The sequence below is a fragment of the Eptatretus burgeri genome, chromosome 15 (assembly GCF_056783735.1).
Source record: "Eptatretus burgeri isolate ZD-2024b chromosome 15, Ebu_testis_v1, whole genome shotgun sequence".
Classification (NCBI taxonomy): Eukaryota; Metazoa; Chordata; class Myxini; order Myxiniformes; family Myxinidae; genus Eptatretus; species Eptatretus burgeri.
In genome coordinates, this window is record NC_140975.1 from 52531928 (window position 1) to 52553186 (window position 21259).

At 45.8% G+C, this 21259-nt stretch overlaps 2 protein-coding genes across 4 annotated transcripts in view; both read right to left on the reverse strand.

The window, feature by feature from the left end:
- The window catches only part of C15H6orf120 (chromosome 15 C6orf120 homolog), a 29985-nt gene extending 19047 nt beyond the window's left edge, over window positions 1-10938 (reverse strand). Inside the window, exons 1-3 of one of the 3 annotated variants that reach the window (XM_085855918.1) lie at window positions 10806-10938; window positions 1685-1793; window positions 83-143 (exon numbers count right to left, since the gene is read on the reverse strand). The gene's annotated coding sequence lies outside the window, so the exon portion shown is untranslated. Of the gene's footprint in view, window positions 1-82; window positions 144-1684; window positions 1794-10603; window positions 10738-10770 lie in introns of those variants that run through there. The other 2 variants (XM_085855917.1, XM_085855919.1) reach the window with 2 other exon arrangements.
- Window positions 10939-16775: 5837 nt separating this feature from the next.
- Window positions 16776-21259, reverse strand: part of VPS51 (VPS51 subunit of GARP complex) — a 33614-nt gene continuing 29130 nt past the window's right edge. Inside the window, exons 9-10 of the mRNA XM_085855932.1 lie at window positions 17797-17884; window positions 16776-17406 (exon numbers count right to left, since the gene is read on the reverse strand). Coding sequence (XP_085712058.1) covers window positions 17146-17406; window positions 17797-17884 — 349 coding nt within the window. The 3' untranslated portion in view covers window positions 16776-17145. The remainder of the gene's footprint in view (window positions 17407-17796; window positions 17885-21259) is intronic.

The following is a 21259-nucleotide window of genomic DNA, read 5'->3' on the forward strand; positions in this document are numbered from 1 at the left end:
TGAGGCAGGTGGGCGAAACCCCATTCACCGAATGTTAACATGGTTATGATAACCATACATCTGTTGTCGTCAGGACACTTACCAGCACCTTTGCAAGTAACTCTGGGTGGGTCAATGTACAATGCACTCACATCCCAAGCATCCTAAAATGAAGGCAATGGGAAAAGTTAATGCAAGCTTGTCAACAGTCATGCAGGTACCATGAGCCTTTCGTGTACCACCTGCAAATTTCAACTGCTTTGACATTTTGATTCAAGATACTTCGATAAAGAATGCCATACCACAGTATACAAATTTACAAACGTCTATATATATATATAAAAAAATGACCGTTTTTACAGCCATTTTTCCCTGCTGTGCAGGGGTTGGGCTTTTTCTTGAGGCAATGTTTTATGGCCGGATGCCCTTCCTGACGCCAACCCTGGTCGCCTCTTACGACACACAGGGATATGGTACACCTATTCTTACCGGGGCATACACCGGGACCAGTACACTGGTACTCATTTTGCCGACCTGGGAAGGATGACAGGCTGAGTCAACCCCCTGGTGTTAATTCAGCAGCCAACGGGGCTTGAACTCAGGATCCTGGGATCCCAAGCCAGCACCCTAGCCACTAAGCCAACACCAGGCTTAAATTTACAAACGTCTGAGAAATCATATTTACAAAGCTGTGACATCATTTCACAAAAGAGTCAGAGATGTTATCGTGACCACTCTAGACTCATTTGAGAAAATGGTGCCATGCCCTAAGCATCAAGGTGGGCAGTTGCTCACGTTCGGGCACATACTCTTAGATATTGACATTCCTCAAAACAAGTTTGGAAATAAAATATTGGAAATAACTATAGAATCAGAAAACAAAAACTGGGTGTAAAATGCAAACAAAGCGATGGAATTTAATCTCACGCGTAAACGTGAAATACTCCATAGTGCAGCCACGTGTTGATAAAGTACACTGATTGGTTGTCATATGCAAGTGATCAGATAATGCCTTGCCTGTGGAAAGACTTCAAAGGTAGAGGTGGTGAAAGTATTGTAGGATGACGAACGTATGGCAAATACAAACTGACAGGATGGTCAAGAGTCGGGGTCTCCAACCCTTTCGGGCAGAGGGCCACAAAACCAAAGTGGTGAGGGGTGGAGGGCCGCACCCCAAAAAAAATATATAATTAATATGCGGAAATTTAAACAAAAATTAGTGCTGAATATATTTTTCTTGCCAACGAATATGATAAATGAATAATAGTGTTAAAAACACGTGTCTAATATGAATCAAAATCATAATAAAAATTACAGAACGCTTTTATCATTGACCCTGACAAATTGGAAGCATCGCGGGCCGCATTGTAATGTAAACTTAATATGGCACCGCGGGCCGCATAAATCCGTCTAAGGGGCCGCATGTGGCCCGCGGGCCGCAGGTTGGAGACCCCTGGTCTAGAGCTCACTTGCCTTGAAGCTGCCTAGCCTGGTTTGAATCTCGGCCCAACGATAAACATTTATCTTGGTGTTTCACAGGCAGGGCGATTCATCAGTCTGTGTGCCGTCCCATGGATGGAAATTAAACTGGGCGTCCTGTCTGCCAGAATTAGTTGGTGGATGTTAAAGATCCCATGATGTCCTTCACGAAGAGTAGGTGAGCATTTGCTGTCACGCTAAACAAATTACAAATTCCAGTTCTTACCTCCAGAGGGCATTACAACAGCAGCACAGGCATGGCCTCAGCCATCGACACCAGCCTGCAGCCTTGTGCTGCATGCGGAAGAAGAAGAAGATGGCCAATATGATTGCTCCTGGAAAGAAATATCACATGACAAAGAATATAGAGGTCAAAGTGTTAGCTAGTAAAGGCCAGACCACTCCCCCCCTCCCCCCCCCCCCATGTAATGGATTGCAGCCCCACTTAGTGTTCCAGCAACAGCTGTATGCAAGATTCTGAGGAGGACACACAAAACCCTTCTCCCTCAATTCTACCCCCTCACCATTCTCCCTTAATTCTCATTCTTCACTCCCCCTTCTCAAACCTGTCCCCCTTCACATCCACAAAGCTGCCTCCTTCCCCCAACCTCTCTCTTCCAGCTCATTCCTCCACCTCCCTTTGCCCCCTCTGTTATTACTCCCCACTGCTACTCATCCCCTCACCACCAAGCCCTTTGTCCTCCTCCAAATCATACCCTCTCCCCTAGCTCTTCTACAATCAGTCATAAACTGTCAACAACTCTCACTACCTTCACACCTCTCCTCCCTCACTCTAGCCTCCCCTTCCCCTGCACCCAAATCCTCCTCCCCTCCATCTTCCTTAACAGTTTGGACCTCAAACATCCTTCGTTCTAACCTGACTGATCTCTCCACACAGGTTGCCACTGACAAACCAGACATAATCTGCTTCACAGAAACTTTCCTCCTTCAATACATCTCTAAATCCTTAGTTTCTCTCCCTGGTTATTCCCTCTTCCAATTTGATAGTCCTGAGCCTTGTCCTGGTGTCTGAGTTGCTTTCTTTATCAAGAACTCTATGCCTCACTCTCCATGCACTGCCCTCACTCCTCCACACCCCCAGGAATACCTCTGGCTATGGCTTCCCCTCCATTCCCACCAAATGTTTATATGTGTGTTATTCCGTCCACCAAACAGTGATGACTCCATTTACATCTCGCTTTCCGAAAACATGGACCAACTTCTATCTTCTCATCCCAACTCTCTCTTCCTCATATGTGGTGACATAAATTGCAAGCATGCCAGTTGGCTGGGTGTGGGTACCTCTCTCACCTGCCTGGCACTTCAGCAACTCATTGGGACTGACACAATCTGTCAACTTCCCAACCCGGATCTCAGCCAACGGTACTCCATCTCTTCTGGATTTGATTTTGACCAATTTCCCAGAAAATTTCTGTTCTTCTCCTCATATCAATATGCATGTTAAAGCGGTCATATCTCTGGCCGTAATAACAGACCTACCTTAAGGCCCAGTCACACCTTGACGTTTTAGCCACCAATGGCAACGTATTAAAATGTATGTAAAACGCTGGCTTACATTGAACTTTTGATGTTTTTTTTTTTTTTTTAAAGATTCGGACGTATTCATAACGAGTTGGTCGTATGCATAACATATTGGTAACGGACGCAGAACGTTTCGTTGTGTTATAGCTAACTTATACCAACGAATGCTGAGCCTGTTGTCGGCCTTCCCAACGATAGTCTAACTTATGCATAGCGCGCTGCACGCATCGCCGACGATGACGTGACGTAGCTTATTAAAAGGCAGCCGCACAACGATTGAAATCATAACCGGCGCAGAAATGGAAGTGTCAACATCGCAGTCACACCTTGGCGATCTTGCCAGCATATGCCAACCTCTGAAAAATGCGTCTGAAACGCTGGTGCACGTCGAATACGGTATGGGTAAGTTTGGTATGCGTGAATAAAACGCTAAAGTACGCTATCATACGTCGTATTAAGTGGAGTACGTCTTGTAATTATAAACGTCTTAAGCATTTTACGACGTACTTGCCGTATGACACACGTTCCGCATGCGATGGGAATAAGTTGTACGCACGATATGTGAACGTTGGCACACGTCGACAAAAGTTACTTGTAAGGTGCTCATAAGTCGAAACACTCAAGGTAATGGTTAGCGTCAGTGTTCCAGACTCCCTGTTTTTGTTATTTTTCTTCGGTATGACGGTGATGTCGACACTTCGATTACTAGTGCGGTTACGATTTAAATCGTTGAGCGGCAGCCTATTAATTATATTATAACCGCACTAGAAATCGAAGTGTCGACATCACCGTCATACCGAAGAGGAAGAAAAAAAACCCCAGGGAGTCTGGAACACTGACGCTAACCATTACCTTGACGCGTTTCGACTTATGAGTACCTTACAAGTAACGTGTGTCGACGCGTGTGAACGATCGCGTAACGTGCCTACAACACATTACTCATAGGTTAGAAATAAGTTTCGGGTACGCTAAACATTACCTCGACGTGTTTCGACTTACGAGTAACTTACAAGTAACGTGTGTCGACGTGTGTCAACGATCGCGTAACGTGGCTACAACTTATGGCCAGCGTTATGCGGAACGTGTGAGTCAAACGCTGGCATAAGTCTTAAAATTTCAAGCATGGAAAATTTGAGGACAACCGAAAAGTACAACGTTTAAAGCCAGCGTACTACGACGTATGGCAGTTTTTCAGCGTGCTCGCTATGTTAACAAAACTTACCCATAACGTATTCGACGTGTACCAGCGTTTTACACAAATTTTCCAAAAATCGGCATAAGCTGGCTAAAAAGTCAAGGTGTGACTGGGCCTTTCACACCGACGAGTCTGGCACTTCTTCAAGCACCTATCAAACTTTGAGACTGGTTTCCCATTTATACTCTCACCGACATAAATTCATCCTGGGAATTCTTTCAAAGAAATTTGCTCTCTCTCATGCACAGATTTATCCAATCTTGTCTTCAGTTGCCCTAATCTTCCTCTAAGCCCACAGTACACTAAAGCCTGTGGCGAGGCTGTTGTCCTGAAACAACTTGCCTTTGCATCATGGAACGCAAATCATACTGAAGGCAAGCTCAGTTCCTTCCACAAAGCTCAGAACAAGTGTGTGCCCACCCTGAGGAGAGCTGGGAAACAACATGTTTCTAATCTCAAGTCTGAACTCTAAAACCTGTATCCCTCCTCCAAATCCTGGTGGCGTCTAGTTACGTCCGTTTCTGGTGTATGTTCCCCCTCCACACGTTCCCTTACCTCAAATGGCTGCACAGCTGATATTGCAAATGAAAAGGCTGAATGCCTAAACTCCATGTTTGCTTCAAATTATTGTGTCACAAATCCATCACTTTCTGTACCCACCTTATCCAGTCACACCCAGCTGTTCCTGGAATCTGTCCTTTTCTCCTGACAAAGTGGAGACCTTGCTGTCAAACCTCGACTCGGATTCTGCAATCGGTCCAGATGGGATCAGCCCTCATGTTCTAAAAACCTGCTACTCTGCTCTTGCTCACCCTCTCTCTCTCGCTCTCTGTTCCATTCACCCTCTCATTTGCTCAAGGTCATCTGCCATCTGCTTGGAAATCAGCAAACATTACTGCTCTGCATAAAAAAAAAGGTGCAAAAACAGATCCCTACAACTGCAGGCCAATCAGACTGCTTCCAATCATCAGCAAGGTCATGGAATCCATCATCGCTTAAGACATAAAATCCTTCCTCTTCTCCAATGGCTTGATTTCCGATCATCAATTTGGATTTGCACCAGGTCACTCTACCCTGGACCTGCTACTTCTGCTTTCCCAACAATGGATGGAGGTCTTCAATGCCAAACATGAGATCAGAGCCATCTCCCTAGACATAACACAAGCTTTCATTACAGTCTGACACCCCACACCACTCACCAAACTCTCATATTATGGTATCCAAGGCAATCTCCACTCATAGCTTGCTGACTTCCTCTCCTGTCGCAGTCAACATGTGGCTCTTAATGGAATTCTCTCATCTCCTCTTCCCATCCAGGGTAGAGTTCCTTAAGACAGTGTTCTTAGTCCTGTGCTTTTTCTGGTTTTTAATCAAAGATCTCTCAGATTCTCTGGAAAATCTTCCATCTCTTTGCTGATGACTCCACCCTCAACCGTACCATCCCTCATCCATCTGATCAGCAGGCAGCAGCCTCTTCACTCTCTGCAGACCTGGAGTAAAATCACAAGGTGGTAAAACACTTGGAATGCGTCTTTCAATCCTGAGAAATCTCATACCTTCACCATGTCTCTCCGAAAGGACCGTCTGGAAAATCCCCCCCCCCTCCTTTCCATCTACTTTCTCAACAATTTCCTTGGAGAAGTCCTTTCATTCAAGCTTTTGGGTCTCACTTTCTGCCATGATCTCTCCTGGGAAAGCCACATCTCCAAGCTGGCCTCCGAAGCCAGTCGCCGACTGGGCGTCCTCTGTCGTGCAAAGTCCTTCTTTGGCACACTTGAGCTCCTAACCACGAACAAAGCTTTCATTCGCAGTCTGATGGAGTACTGCTCTTCCCTCTGGGGGTGGTGCTCCTGCCTCACACTGAGCTCACCTTCACACTGTGGAAAGCAAGGCTTTTAGGATCATTGGTATCTCCCATGATGAACCCAAGTCCTTGGGTCTTGCACTCCCTCACCGGAGGCAGGTCGGTGGTCTTTGTCTTCTACGGTCACCTTTCCGGCCTTGTTCCCCCTACTCTGTCTGAGATCTGTCCCCCCAATATTTCCTCAGGTTGCCGATGGTCTGCCAAAAAAACCCTTTTGGTGAAACTGCCAAAATCAAGAATCACTGCTCACCTTCACTCTTTCATTCCTCTCTTTCCCCACCTTTGGAACAAACTCCCTCACTCTCTTCAATCCCACTCTTCCCTCCAGGCCTGCAAAACAGCTGTTCACCGCCACCTCTTATCTTTCCCCATCCAAAACCACAATCTCTTATACCCCCGTTATTCCACCCCAAACCCACCTCCTTCAAATTAGATTTTCCTTCCTGAAAGTCCCTGTAGTACCATCTTGTTTACCCCATGTACCCCACCCCATCCCTCTCCGTCCTTCCTGAAAGTCCCTGTAGTACCACCTTGTTTACCCCGTGTACCCCGCCCCATCCCTCTCCGTCCTTCCTGAAAGTCCCTGTAGTACCACCTTGTTTACCCCGTGTACCCCACCCCATCCCTCTCCGTCCTTCCTGAAAGTCCCTGTAGTACCATCTTGTTTACCCCATGTACCCCCACACCATCCCTCTCCGTCCTTCCTGAAAGTCCCTGTAGTACCACCTTGTTTACCCCATGTACCCCACCCCATCCCTCTCCGTCCTTCCTGAAAGTCCCTACAGTACCATCCTGTTTACCCCATGTACCCCCACCCCATCCCTCTCCGTCCTTCCTGAAAGTCCCTGTAGTACCATCTTGTTTACCCCATGTACCCCAACCCATCCCTCTCCCTCCTTCCTGAAAGTCCCTGCAGTACCACCTTGTTTACCCCGTGTACCCCACCCCATCCCTCTCCGTCCTTCCTGAAAGTCCCTGTAGTACCATCTTGTTTACCCCATGTACCCCACCCCATCCCTCTCCGTCCTTCCTGAAAGTCCCTGCAGTACCACCTTGTTTACCCCGTGTACCCCACCCCATCCCTCTCCGTTCTTCCTGAAAGTCCCTGTAGTACCATCTTGTTCACCCCATGTACCCCCACCCCATCCCTCTCCGTCCTTCCTGAAAGTCCCTGAAGTACCACCTTGTTTACCCCGTGTACCCCACCCCATCCCTCTCCGTCCTTCCTGAAAGTCCCTGTAGTACCATCTTGTTTACCCCATGTACCCCCACCCCATCCCTCTCAGTCCTTCCTGAAAGTCCCTGTAGTACCACCTTGTTTACCCCGTGTACTCCACACCATCCCTGTCTGTCCTTCCTGAAAGTCCCTGCAGTACCATCTTGTTTACCCCATTCCATAGATATCCTATTGTTTTTGTTCCACACTATTTTGTGTTTCTCTCTCCCACCACCCCTCTTGCCTCCTGCCTTGTTATGTGTTTCTGTGTATTAGCTGTTAAACGAGCCTCGACTTGGTCAAAAAAAAAAAAAAAAACCCTTTCTATCTTCGGCGGCAGAAGTAAAAATATGGCAAAAGGGCAAACTTGTCTTCTGATTCATGGTCCAATTTATGTTCAAAATATTTCATTCAAGTAATACAAGTCGTTCCTCAATCATAAACTGATAAAACAGGACAGACGTGAACCAATAGCTTCACCCCCGCTTTTCGTTTCAGGTGTGCAGGGTAATTATATTGTTGCGGATTCGCGCCCGCCGGCGTGCTGACGGCCACGTAACTCGAATCGCGGCACGTCGCCCACCGGACGGACAATCCAGTCGTGACCCTCTCGGACTAACGCCGGGAACCAGTCACGGGTGGACCTTTCGGTCTCACCGCGATCGAGCCAATCAGCCCCCGCGTGGGATAGGGTTGCTCGCCGAATTCGACCTACCTAAGTACCCACGCGGAGGGTAGACCGGGCGATCGCACCTCGCCGCAGGTCGACTTCGGACACGGGCCACTTAAGCGACCCGTTCCGTACTATCAGAATAACCGAGCGGTGTTATCGTCGACCTCGACGGTTCGATTAATTATCGGGCGTATTCAGCCCACTACCAACCCTTTACGTGAAGCAAGATGAGGATTCAATGGGAGAAATGACGAAGCGAAGCGGGAAACAGTTCAACACAAAGCACATTTATTCGCGATGAACGGAAAGCGCACATATACAATTCCACCAAAAGCACACAGAAAAGACACAATGCAATTTACACAAAAAGCAAATGCAAAAGCGAAAACACAATGCAGAGCTAATACCGACTACCGAGCACACGGCAACACTTATACAATTCTACTTCACAGACGGCGCCGACAACACATACCCAAAACCAAGGAAAAGAAATACCCTCAAGGATGAGGCGGGCCTGAGGCCGAGACTGGGTCGGCCTACCCGTCTGGTGATGAGACGCGGAGCGGCGATGGTGCCTCAACTCCGCGGGCCTCGCGGACAGTCTCTGGTAGGGGGTGGGAAAGGGGCCCCCTTGGTCGCACTATCTCAGCGCGGGGGGAAACAGGAGGGGGTTGCTGATGCTCGGGGTATAGAGGATCTTTATTATCCCGCGACGAGCATCTCCACCTCGGCCAGGTCGCGCTGTCGGCCTCCCTCGGGTACAGCTTCCTGCACGACGCGAGCACCCCCTCGTCTGGTGTCGCCGCCTTTCCACAGCTCCGTCCCCTCCGTTCCGACTCCAACGCACACGACGACCAGCAGCTCCACCGCCCGCGAAGTCTTGACTCTCTGTTTCCGACTCTCCTACTCTCCGCCTCTCGACTCCCCTCCTCACTTCTTCTCCTCCTCTGGACTCTCCTGACTCTGCTCTTCTCTTCTCTTCGTGTCCCCGACTCTTTTCTGACTGACGAACACGGTCCTTTTATCCCCCCGTAGCTTCGCCTTTGACCCCCTCCCTTTGACCTTTCACCTCGCTCCCCATTGGCCCGAGAAAAAGTGGGCGTGAAGGCTTTTTGATCCATAAATTTGCATATATCGATCGCCCTGGATGCGGGGCCAAATCGCCCCTCGCTCACCGATTGGACGGCAAAAAGTGGGCGTGTGTCGTTTTTGATCCGTTTTTGAAGCACAAAATCCGTGATTTTTGTACACGCTGTTCGACGCGCGCCCTGCACGAGTCCAACACCGGTACCCACAGCGGGGCAAGAACGGTGGCGATGCTACGGTTGCGAGGTGTGACGGGAAGGTCGTGGCGGTTGTGGTGAAGCGGCATTGTGGTTGGTGGTTGATGTTGTGGTTGTGGTGGTAATCATGGCGGTTGGTCCAAAATAAAGACAGCAAAAGAAAAACGGCTATCCTGAAGAGTCGCAGCACGCATGAATAACATTTATTCCCACTAGACAACGGGTTTGGGCCTAAGTACACATGTACTTACCGAGATACCTCACCTAAGGGACCTGAATGGTGGTTTGCGAATTTGGTAACCACAACAATATCATAAACCGATAGTTTTACATTAACATGGCCCATATGATGATAATATCGTTGAGAAAGTTTGCTTCATCATTGTATACCATCAACCCTAACGTTACAAAAAAAGGACGTTACTAACCGGCATTAAAAGCAGTTCTTTCTTCTAGAATGTTTCATGAAATGATTTCATTCTTTGCTCTGTTCTACGTCTAGACTAGGTTGATCTCTGGTGACATTAATGAGACTTTACATCCACAGATAGAGAAAGGACTCTTATCTAAATAATGAGAATGTCCCTAAAATGTAACGTTACTAACTGCGGAATTGCCCTTCTGCTCTATCCTTACATCCTTCTGCTCTATCCTTACATCCTTCTGCTCTATCCTTACATCCTTCTGCTCTATCCTTACATCCTTCTGCTCTATCCTTACATCCTTCTGCTCTATCCTTACATCCTTCTGCTCTATCCTTACATCCTTCTGCTCTATCCTTACATCCTTCTGCTCTATCCTTACATCCTTCTGCTCTATCCTTACATCCTTCTGCTCCATCCTTACATCCTTCAGCTTTATCTTTACATCCTTCTGCTCCATCCTTACATCCTTCTGCTCCATCCTTACATCCTTCTGCTCCCAGCATCTCTGACACGTTACATACTCGTGCTGCATATTAATCATTTGGTCCTTGTCCACGGTGGAGGATCCAGACCCTAATTAATAAATGTCACCACAATGGCAGCAAGCTGATGAGCCTTCGGGCCAGATGATCACCGCACCAGCCTCTCGTCATGTCGAGTCCACATCGGCGGTTGATCTCGCTGCAGATACGTTACCAACCATCAAATCTAGCTTGTATCCGGCAGACACCGAGGGGACAGAGACACAGAGACACAGAGACACAGAGACACAGAGACACAGAGACACAGAGACACAGAGACACAGAGTACACGGTCTTCTGCACCATGTTGTTAAATGAACAGCTGATCAGCTGGTACTGGCCATCTTTCACCCATTCCTTCTTTCCGACTACTTCACTACAACCTGCACGCAAGACCACCAGACCTTCTTCACCAACGGCATTTACCAGCGAAAGCTTCTTGCTACTTGCGAGTAACAAATGGTCTTCTCAAGTACAGAACGTACTATATTAACACATGAGTACACGATGGAAAGCTTCATTTTTTTACACGAGATTCAACACACACAAAGCAGTTTAATCCATTAAAATCCACAAACCGACCAGTTACCGACCTTTGACCTCGAACAAATCACGAAAGTAAACCGACCTTCTCTCCGCCTGCGTTTATCTCATCCGCCGCTCGACTACCTCAGGTCCGCTATAACCAACGTATCGAATGTAAATTAATTTTTACTTTACCTCAAAAGTTTTTATTTGTTTTTTTTTTTCCCACAAAGATGAAAATGACGTGAATTTGCGAGAAAGTAAACCACAGCTTCGCTGGAAAAATGAACCGACGATACACCCCCAAGTCTTTCATCATATTATATGAAATACAAACATGTTTTGATAAAGTATTTAAGTTATAAATAATGGTAAAAGAAGCATACCACGACATAATTATATATATATATATATATATATATATATATATATATATATAAATATATTTAACTATGCAAAATGAGCACACCTAATTGTGACGTCACTGACGTCTTTCACATAAATTTTATACACTCAACGCTCTACGGCATATAAATACACTGTATGTATTTTTTAAACTCCAAGCTTGTACAAATAGGGTGCATAAATCATCATGTCCACTCACACAGATTATTTTCATTGTGCCGGAAGTGGGAAACCTTTATTTACCGGATATCACGCCCAATAAACCACAACAATAATATGTAACCTCTTCTCCTTCAAGGATACCAGCAAAGCAAGCTGGAAGAGTGACACAAATTGATAAACAAGATCAAATTCAGATCATCACAACTTGGTGACCTAATGGTTATACATTATGGCACAAGTTTGTTAATCAATGTAAATGAGGGGCCAACCATGCCAAGTTACCTTGGTTGTCCACGTGGCATGCCTTTGGCAAGGTGGTGAGTGTGTAAGTGAGAGTTATAACGAGTGGGGTTCTGGATCCGCAACAGTAAGACCTCTCATAAACCCTGCCGGGAAACTCCCTACCTGCTCGCATGACCGAAAAGCTCGTTTTTAGCTCACCTGTAATTTAGTCAGGTGAGCTTTATGTGATCGAGCAGTGTCTGTAAACACTTGAGTCATTATTGGTTGAAACAAACACACGATTTTGTTGAATCTTGGCCACAAGCTTCATATCTGATGCCGAACGAAGGTGTATTAACCGCATCACAATCTGCGCTCATTAAGGATCTACGGGGGGGGGGGGGGGGAGGGATTGATCCCTCCCCCACCTCCCTAAAATAGGTATTTGCTCTCTTCTTTGAAACTGGACACACTATTTCGATGAAACTTGACCACAACCTTCATCACCCGTGATACACCAAAGTTTGTTCACGACGTTAACAAAAAAAATCGGGGTCTAAGGGGGTCTGCGGGGGGATCCAGGTGAGCTTCAGGACACACGTTCCTCTTTTTTTCTTGTGGAAGAATGGTGCTTGAGTCCTTGCTGAGTGTGGACCAGAACGTCGACCTCGGCAGAGCGACCGGATCTCACGGATTGCCTCTTATTCACTCAGCAAAGCTGCTAGGAAGCCTTTAAAGGGACGGCTTGTCGAGAGAACGGCTGGGTGCATGGGCTGCGGCAGCCTTTCACAGTTTCATAGGAAGCAAGTTGGAGGGTGGTTCAATGTCCAGTCGGAAGTTGAGTTTTAGCAAATCAGGAACAACCAGAAAGGGGAGAATGAGTGTTGATGTTGATGGACAAGAAATTGCAATGGAAGGAAGAAAGACAGTGATCATTATGGAAGACTTTGTAATGTGGCTGGTGACTCTTACTATGAGGTCGAGGTCGGCAAAATGAGTGCCAGCTTGCTAGTAAATTCCACTTTGACATTATGGGGTGTTTTGTGTAGATCGGTGACACAAAAAATTTCAATTTAATCCATTTTAAATTCAAACTGGAACATAACAAAATGTGACAAAAAGTCGAGGGGTGTAAATACTTTCTGAACCCACGGGAAGTCTGATCTCTGACTCGACGTGAATGAAGAATTAAATGTATGACATTTCACAACCCATGCCAAGAACCTGTGACATCGAGTGCATGTATTTATTTATTTGTGTGCAGCCTGTGGCTATATCATTTTCTGGAGGAGCAGCTGTTCCATTGATGCAGTACCCCGTTACCAGTAAGCTGGGACTCTTTTTGCCAATCTCAGAAGGATGACAGGCTGAGTCAACCCACCTGGTGTTAATTCGACAGCTCGACAGGAGCGTGAACTCAAGACCCGAAGATCTTAAGACAGCCATCTTTATGGTTAAGCCAACACAAGGCTTATGCAGGTATACGGGCCATCATAGTAGCATGTTCAGAATGAACACGCGAAGCGAGACTATGCGCTCTACGAGTGCCATTCTCGTTTCACCATGAGAACAATGTGAATCTGGAACAACGGCAGGGTAGAGGGATAAAATAGAGGGAGACTTGGAGGAATAAAGGACAACGAGGAGGACACAACTCAGGCACAACTCTCAATGACAGAAGTTGAAGGAAAAAAGGGGGAAGAAACAGACGTGTAAGAAACAATAAATTAAAAATTGAAGAGGAGGGTAATTTATGACAGTTAAGTTGTAACAGAGTTCCTGCTGAAATGTTCTGTTTTACTACGTGTTCTATACTTGTACAACTCTGTTATGTGAAATCATCCACAGACTACATAATAAAAAGGGGATGGGAGGAGAGAGAAAAGATGTTAGAGAGTGAGACCTCAGCCGATTTGTAGATCATTGTTACAAAAATGACTTGATGGTTCAATTATCAGTTAGCTCTTTATGAATGTTAACACAAGTGTTTGTAACCCCAATTAGGAATGACCAGTATCCGATGTCCAGGCAGCTCCTTGTCAACTTCACCCTCATGTCGATGTCTTCTCCCTCTGAGTTTAAATCTCAAATCAACCCAATTATAAACCTGGTGTTGGCTATGGTGATTGGCTTAAGATCTTCGGGTTTGGAGATGGAGCCCCTGTTGTGCCATTAGATAACACCAGGTGGTTTGACGCAGCCTGTGTTATTTTCAAGGTCGGCAAAATGAGTACCAGCTTACTGGAAACAGAGGGCACTGCATCAGTGGCACAGCCGCACTCCCAGCAATGATGCAACCAGCAGCCACAGGCTGCATACAGAATAATACCCTCATTGTCCTTTCACATCACAGCTGCAATTCAACATGATGCATCCACATGAGCTAGCTGCAAGCTCCACACATGCTCTGGTAATATGGTAAATCCACATCTGCTCCTGCACTATACGAGTGAATGAGCGACTCACGGGGTGGGGGAAAGACCTCTTTACGGGTGGTTTGAGGTCCGGGCTATAAAAGGCGGTGACTTCATGCACACAGACAAGGGAGATGCAGAGAGACGCCTGGCATGCCAGATAAGAAGCGTCAAACTGGTGGAGAAGGGTCTGCAAGGTGAAGAGGGGTCTGAAGGGCGAGTTTGCTGCAAAGTGCCATTGGCGTCTTTGCCAGCCTACGAGACCAAAACTCATTTTTGAGCCTTTTACAGATTTTGTCCCACATCCTACATCCTCTTGCAGTCCTCTCCTGCCATATGCCCCTGTGCCTACAGACACTCACTGCAGGAAAAACTACACAAACCTACACCACACAGTTTTGTCAACTTCTGTTCATCCTGTGTCCCTGCCACATAAGAATAGCTATTTCAAAACCGTTATGATCCAGGTTAATCACACTGATCAAATTTATTCTCATTCTCCTTCCTGTGCCCCCATCCCTATTATCTATTAAAGCAGTTGCTTTTAAAGTGCATTTCTGTGTACTTTGAGCTGCAGGATAGTTCTCACAGCGATTGTCCTTGTGGACCATTGGAAGACATTGCTGGACCAATGGAAGAAAGGACAACCGCTGCAGGATAGTCCTAGTGGACACAGCGACACTGCTCCGGAGCATGCTCTCATACCTGACTTGACCTGATAGTCATCCGGCACAATGAAATTCCCCTCAGAACCGTTTGCACACATTGAGATCACCGCATGGCTACATTAATCAATCCCAACTGCACCGTGAACCAGTCACGGATGTGGAGTGCCTCCGCTCGGCATTTTGGTAGTTACTCAACAGCGGTCTTGCATCACCCATTAGGGAGACAGAGTCTGTCACAATATGTTATTAGCCCTGACTCAGTGAAGGAATGACAATGAAAACATAATAGCAAGTATGTGCACAATTAGGCAACCTAAGCCTAGTGTTGGCTTAGTGGTTAGGGTGGTGGCTTGGGATCCCAGGGTCCTGAGTTCAAGCCCCGTTGGCTGCTGAATTAACACCAGGGGGTTGACTCAGCCTGTCATCCTTCCGAGGTCGGCGAAATGAGTGCCAGTGTACTGGTCCCGGTGTATGCCCCGGTTAGAATAGGTGTACCATATCCCTGTGTGTCGTAAGAGGCGACCAGGGTTGGCGTCAGGAAGGGCATCCGGCCATAAAACATTGCCTCAAGAAAAAGCCAACCCCTGCACAGCAGGGAAAAATGGCTGTAAAAACGATCATTTTCTTTTTTTTGCACAATTAGGCAACCTTTAAATATATTGTTGTGGACCCAGGATCACGGGGATACGACGAGGGCGGGGGGTATTTCCTGGTTCTCCCTGGACTCACCGGGAATCGCAGGCCGTCGCACATGAAAAACTGTGTAGTGGCGGGTCGCTAAATGACCGCGAACGCCAAGAGCTTGACCACGTGACTTAGGATCCTCTGTCCGATACCGTTTACCTAAAAGCATGTGATCTCCTTATCAGGGAAATCGTGCCCTCGGCGATTGTGCTGTTGTCTTTATTAATGTGGCCGAGCTTTCCGCTAGCACATGCTGGACTAATACGAGAGCCTCCCAGCTCTCGTGTATGGGAGTCTCTCCCAGGAATTATAACCTCCCAGCTAATCTATATACGGACATTGCTGGACCAATGGAAGAAAGGACAACCACGGGCAGATTGGAAATACGAGAATAATTTGCTTACAATGAGCGACGAGGAGTATGGGAAGGAGGGAGGGAATTTAAGGGCTTTAATGGCATCAAAGGGAAACCGGGGCAGGAAAAGGGGAAATGCAATAAAAAGAGTGTAATCAAGGTGTGTATTTATGAAAAGTGAAAGCAAATGCACAAGTTTCAGACTTAACCTATGCCTTACCTACCAGCTAATAGAACAGGGTACCCATCAGACCACACACACACATGGGGAGACAAAAAACAGACAAAGACTTTGTGGGGCTTTAAACAATAAAGGGGAATGGGAGAATTTGGCGCACGTTCAGGAATACTGGTGTATGTAGCACACGTTGAAAGCCAGGGCAGTAAACTATGCACACCCCGTGATGACGGATGTCACAGCACATGATGACTGATGTCTCTCTTCTCCCAACTGGTTGACAGGGGGCGCTAACTACCCAACTAAATGCCATCCTTATCAGGGTTAACGTTCATTAAGGAGGTAACTATTTTAAGAGTCTATGTGCTGTGTGCGTTTAAATTTCAGCATGTGGTATATACAAATATATATATATATATATATATATATATATATATATATATATATATATATATATATATATATATATATATATATATATATATATATATATATATATATATATATATTGCAAAGTCAAAGCCCGATCAAGCTCTAAAAATACACTCATTTACGCACAAATCAACATTCCATCAAAGTGGGAGCAAACCTCACAGCTAAACACTTCACCTTGGTTTTTGGGTTTTTTTCACTGAAAAAAGCTAATTGTTTACAAAAAATGTTTCATTAAATAAACCTTATTTGGATGAAGTGCATTATTGTTCAGCAAGATAATTATAAAGACAAGAGATAATTGTATTAATTGTCTGGTAGTTTTGTTTCTGCAAGAATAACAGGTCAATCATATTAAAATTAATGTCCAATACATAAACATAGTTTCCTAATGTCTGACATGAGATGGCTGCCTCAAAATCAAAGGAGCGTGGAAGTGTTCCAACTCACAAGGCGTTTCCCCAACGCATGTTACAAACAAAAAGACCCACCACCTATGGACCGCAAGGCCGAGAGCCACTTCAACATGATCCACAAAATGTTTGGTCAGAAGCATTTTGTTTCCAATTTTATTCGACAAACGCCTTGTTCTTGCACTGAACAACATTCTCACCAACAATCTGACACAGAGCTATTACATTGACATTCAAAACAGGAGCACAAAAAAGAAAGTTTCTTCTGCTCTGTATTATTCTAGTGGGTTTTGGATGCAATCGAGTACTACCCCCCCCCCCACCCCCACTTAAGTACTCCCCATCCCAGACCCCTCCATCATGCTTGCTTTTTATTTCCACACTTCATTCCCTCTTTTAGAGTACTGCACATCCATTTGGCCAAAAACTCCACAACTGAAGCTCTACCCTTATCCTCCACCACTGCAATTCCCAAGAGCTACCCTGGCCCTGCACTTATCAATTCTCAATTCATCCCCGTTCACAGATGACCTCAATCACGCTAGGTTCCATAGAAACGGGATCGAGACAACGCTGCAGCGTGCTCCCTACCACCTCATCCAGCAGCACACTGCACAGGCGCTCGTCACTCACAAAGCGCCACAGGTAAAGCTGCAGGTAATGGCAATCCACCTGAACTTGCTGTAAACCATACCGTCCGAAAGTGCGCAAACGAACACATTCCAGGAACGTCTTCAGACTGATCTTTATTATGCCTGTAAGCACCGACACCTGCGGGCCAAGGGGGAAATGGAAGGCATGATTAATCATGGTGAAAATGTGCGATGACCAAGCACACCAAATTTGTACCATTCCCTTCAAAAAAAAAGCTGCAGTCCAAATTTTACTTTTGCTAAGATTAACAATCATTCTTGCTGATTGACAGCTAAATGAATTGTATAATGGCCACAAACCAGAATATTGTCACGCAGCATTATTCTGCATACCGGGACATTCTGCATTTATGTCACCTTCTTTGTGGTTATGACAGTTACAATGGGTGCTCCTGTCAAACTGATCAGGTAAGCAGTGAGCTTGGCCCTGGCTGGCTGACTATGAAAAACACATCAGATGAGATTCTCAGTTAAGCTTGAGAGTGTTGTGCATTTGTAGAAAACTGACCTTGGAGAACTCAACGGTGCTGAAGATATCGACTCGCTCCGAGAACAGCTTCTGTATATTACTGAGGAGACTCGTGTCCATGGGTGCACTGTTGAGAAACATTATGATAGACTACTGGCACTTTAAAAAGGCACAATTATAGTCCCCAATCCTGAAAAATGACAAAATTTATGCACTCAGTCTAAAAGCTCTTCAACGAGGCTTGACTATGCATACAAAAAAAAAACAAAAAAATTTTTGGTTTAATGATAATAAAAATTACCAGCTGTTTATGAATGTTGAAAACTTTCACAAAACATACACTACATGGCCAAAAGTATGTGGACACTTGCTCATCCAACATCTCAATCTAAAATCATGGGCATTAACATGGAGTTGCCCCCACCCTTTGCTGCAATAACAGCCTCCACTCTTCTGGGAAGGCTTTCCACTAGATGTTGGAATATTGCTGTGGGAATTTGCTTACTTTCAGCCGCATGGGCATTAGTGAGGTCGGGCACTGATGTTGGGCGATTAGGCCTGGTTCGCAGTCGGCATTCCAAATCATCACAAAGATGTTTGATGGGGTTGAGGTCAGGGCTCTGTGTAGGCCAGTCAAGTTCTTCCACACCGATATCGACAAACCATTTCTGGATGGACCTCATTTTGTGCACGAAGGCATTGGCATGCTGAAACAGGAAAAGGCCTCCCTCAAACTGTTTCCACAGAGTTGGAAGTGCAGAATCGTCTAAAATGTCATTGTATGCTGTATCGTTAAGATTTCCCTTCACTGGAACTAAGGGGCTGAGCCCGAACCATGAAAAACAGCCCCATACCATTTTTCCTCCTCCACCAAACTTTACAGTTGGCACTATGTGTTCGGGCAGGTAGCGTTCTGGCAACCGCCAAACCCAGATTCGGCCGTCGGACTGCCAGATGGTGAAGTGTGATTTAACACTCCAGAGAATGCGTTTCCACTGCTCCAGAGTTCAATGGCGGTGAGATTTACACCACTCCAGCCAACGCTTGTTATTACACATAGTGATCTTGGGTTTCCATGGCCGAGCAACCGCACACAAGCCTATTTCATGAAGCTCTCCACGAATAGTGCTTGTGCTGATGTTGTTTCCAGAGGAAGTTTGGAACTCGGTAGTGAGTGTTGCAACTGATGGACGATTTTTCCACGCTACGTGCTTCAGCACTCGACGGTCCCGTTCTATGAGCTTGTGCGGCCTACCACTTTGTGTCTGAGCTGTTGTTGATCCTAGACATTTCCACTTCACAATAACAGCACTTACAGTTGACCGGGGCAGCTCTAACAGAGCAAAAATTTAATGAACTGACTTGTTGGAAAGGTGGCATCCTACGACAGTGCCACGTTGAAACTCACTGAGCTCTTCAGTACAGCCCATTCTACTGCCAATGTTTGGCTATGGAGATTGCATGGCTGCGCGTTTGATTTTATACACCTGTCAGTAATGGGTGTGGCTGAAATAGCCAAATCCACTCATTAGAAGGGGTGTCCACATACCTTTGGCCATGTAGTGTATATTCAGACATCAAAATGGATGAATATATGATGATTAAATTTGTATGGTGTACAATAGTCCATTTTTCCCTTAAAATGATGAACGTTCATTATTAAATTTAGCTTCGTTCCCGTATGCTGGTCTGAATACTACATTTAGCGGTGCACGAGAAACAACAAAAGGCTCGTAATGAGAAGTAATCGTAGATGCAGACACAAACAATGACTCATCTCAGCTCAAAAACCGCAAATGGCCAAAATTAAACACTGCGAGAACAAGATCGGAACACAATAGGTTGTCTGTGATTGGTAGAAACCCGTGATACTTGAGGGTTCACTGTATTTAAAACAAGCAACGGAATCATTATCAGCACTGGCTCATAGCACAATACATTTTGTTGGTAGTTCACCACTCCTTAATAAACATGAACATTTGACACTTATTGCAACTACAATGGCAATGGGGAGGGCGCATTGCTCCACCAGGCTGAACACTTTACGTTTTGTAGCCCACTGATAAGCTGGATCTGCATCCGTAACTTAACCAAAATCTCATCAGCTTGTTCTGGTCACCTGCCCAACTCATCTACCAAGTTTTGTCCGAATCCGTCGATAGCTGTTTAAGATATCGCGCTATATATTGTTTTTATGACTGGTGTTGGCTTAATGGCTCGGGTGGTGGGCTTGGGATCCTCGTGTCCCAAGTTCAAATTTTGCTTGGCTGTTGAATTAATACAAGGTGGAGTTGACTCAGCCCGTCATCCTTCCGAGGTCGGCAAAATGAGTACCAGCATGCTGGTATCCTGTGTCGGAGTGGGGACCCATCCAGCATTGTGCCCAATAGCCAAGGAGACTGCTCAGGCAGCACCAACGCTCTGCACAGAGTGTGGTCCCAATAGATGGATGAATATTGTTTTTGGCTCCATCTTTCAATGGTGAAGAATGACTTGAAAAATTTAAAAATTCTCATGTCTGGATCTATACCAAAATCTAATCAATTGGTCCTCATCACACACCTAATCTGTCCACCAAGTTTTGTCCGAATCTGTACATAGCATTTCGAGATATCATGCTATATATCGGTTTTGGCCCTATCTCTCAATGGTGAAGAATCACTTTAAAAAAAAGATAGTATTCGGATCTGGATCTTCACCAAAATCGAATCAATTGGTCCTCATCACACACCCAACCTGTCCATCAAGTTTTGTCTGTCTGTGAGTAGGATATCTCAGAAAGTTATAGACAGATTCAAACGGATAGACAGACAAACAGGGGTGAAAACACAGCCTCTGTCCACTGGCAGAGGTAATAAAAACACATTTTAATCCTTGAAATAGCTCATTCACTGAGCACTGTCTTGATATGATTGATCTCATCACAGTTCACCGCAGTACACCGCATAATCACTTGATATCTGAGAAACTGTCAAATTCCCCCTCTTCTGGGGAAATACAACAGGGAATGTTGCATTTCCCTGGTGCTCTGACCCCCCCCCCCAAATGTTGTGGCACCTTAGTGATGACCTCTCTGCTCCGGATTTGCCGCTCAGCCCGTTTGGTAGACCAAATGGAGATTCTTCAATTCCAGAATTGCCGCGCGACTAACCCAAAAGCCCAATCAGGGCGAGGGCAGCACCGTGTCGCTCCAGGCTTACCTCCCCTTTGCCTTACCAGCCAATAAAATTATTTGAGAAGTTCGTCCGAGACACGAAGGCCTACCTCTCCCTACCCCACACCAACACCTCTCCCGTCCCAACAAGCAATCTCGGCCTTATATTTTGGTGAGCACCGTGTAACAGTTCATTGAATTGTCCATTTGTGTATTTAATTTCTGTGCTTTATTGATTTGTTTAATATTTATCTCTAATATGCAGTTATGTGACATAAAAGTTATGTTAAGGTGACCAAAAATGTGCCCTGGGAATGCATCCCCCATTATAAAATTATATCTACGGGA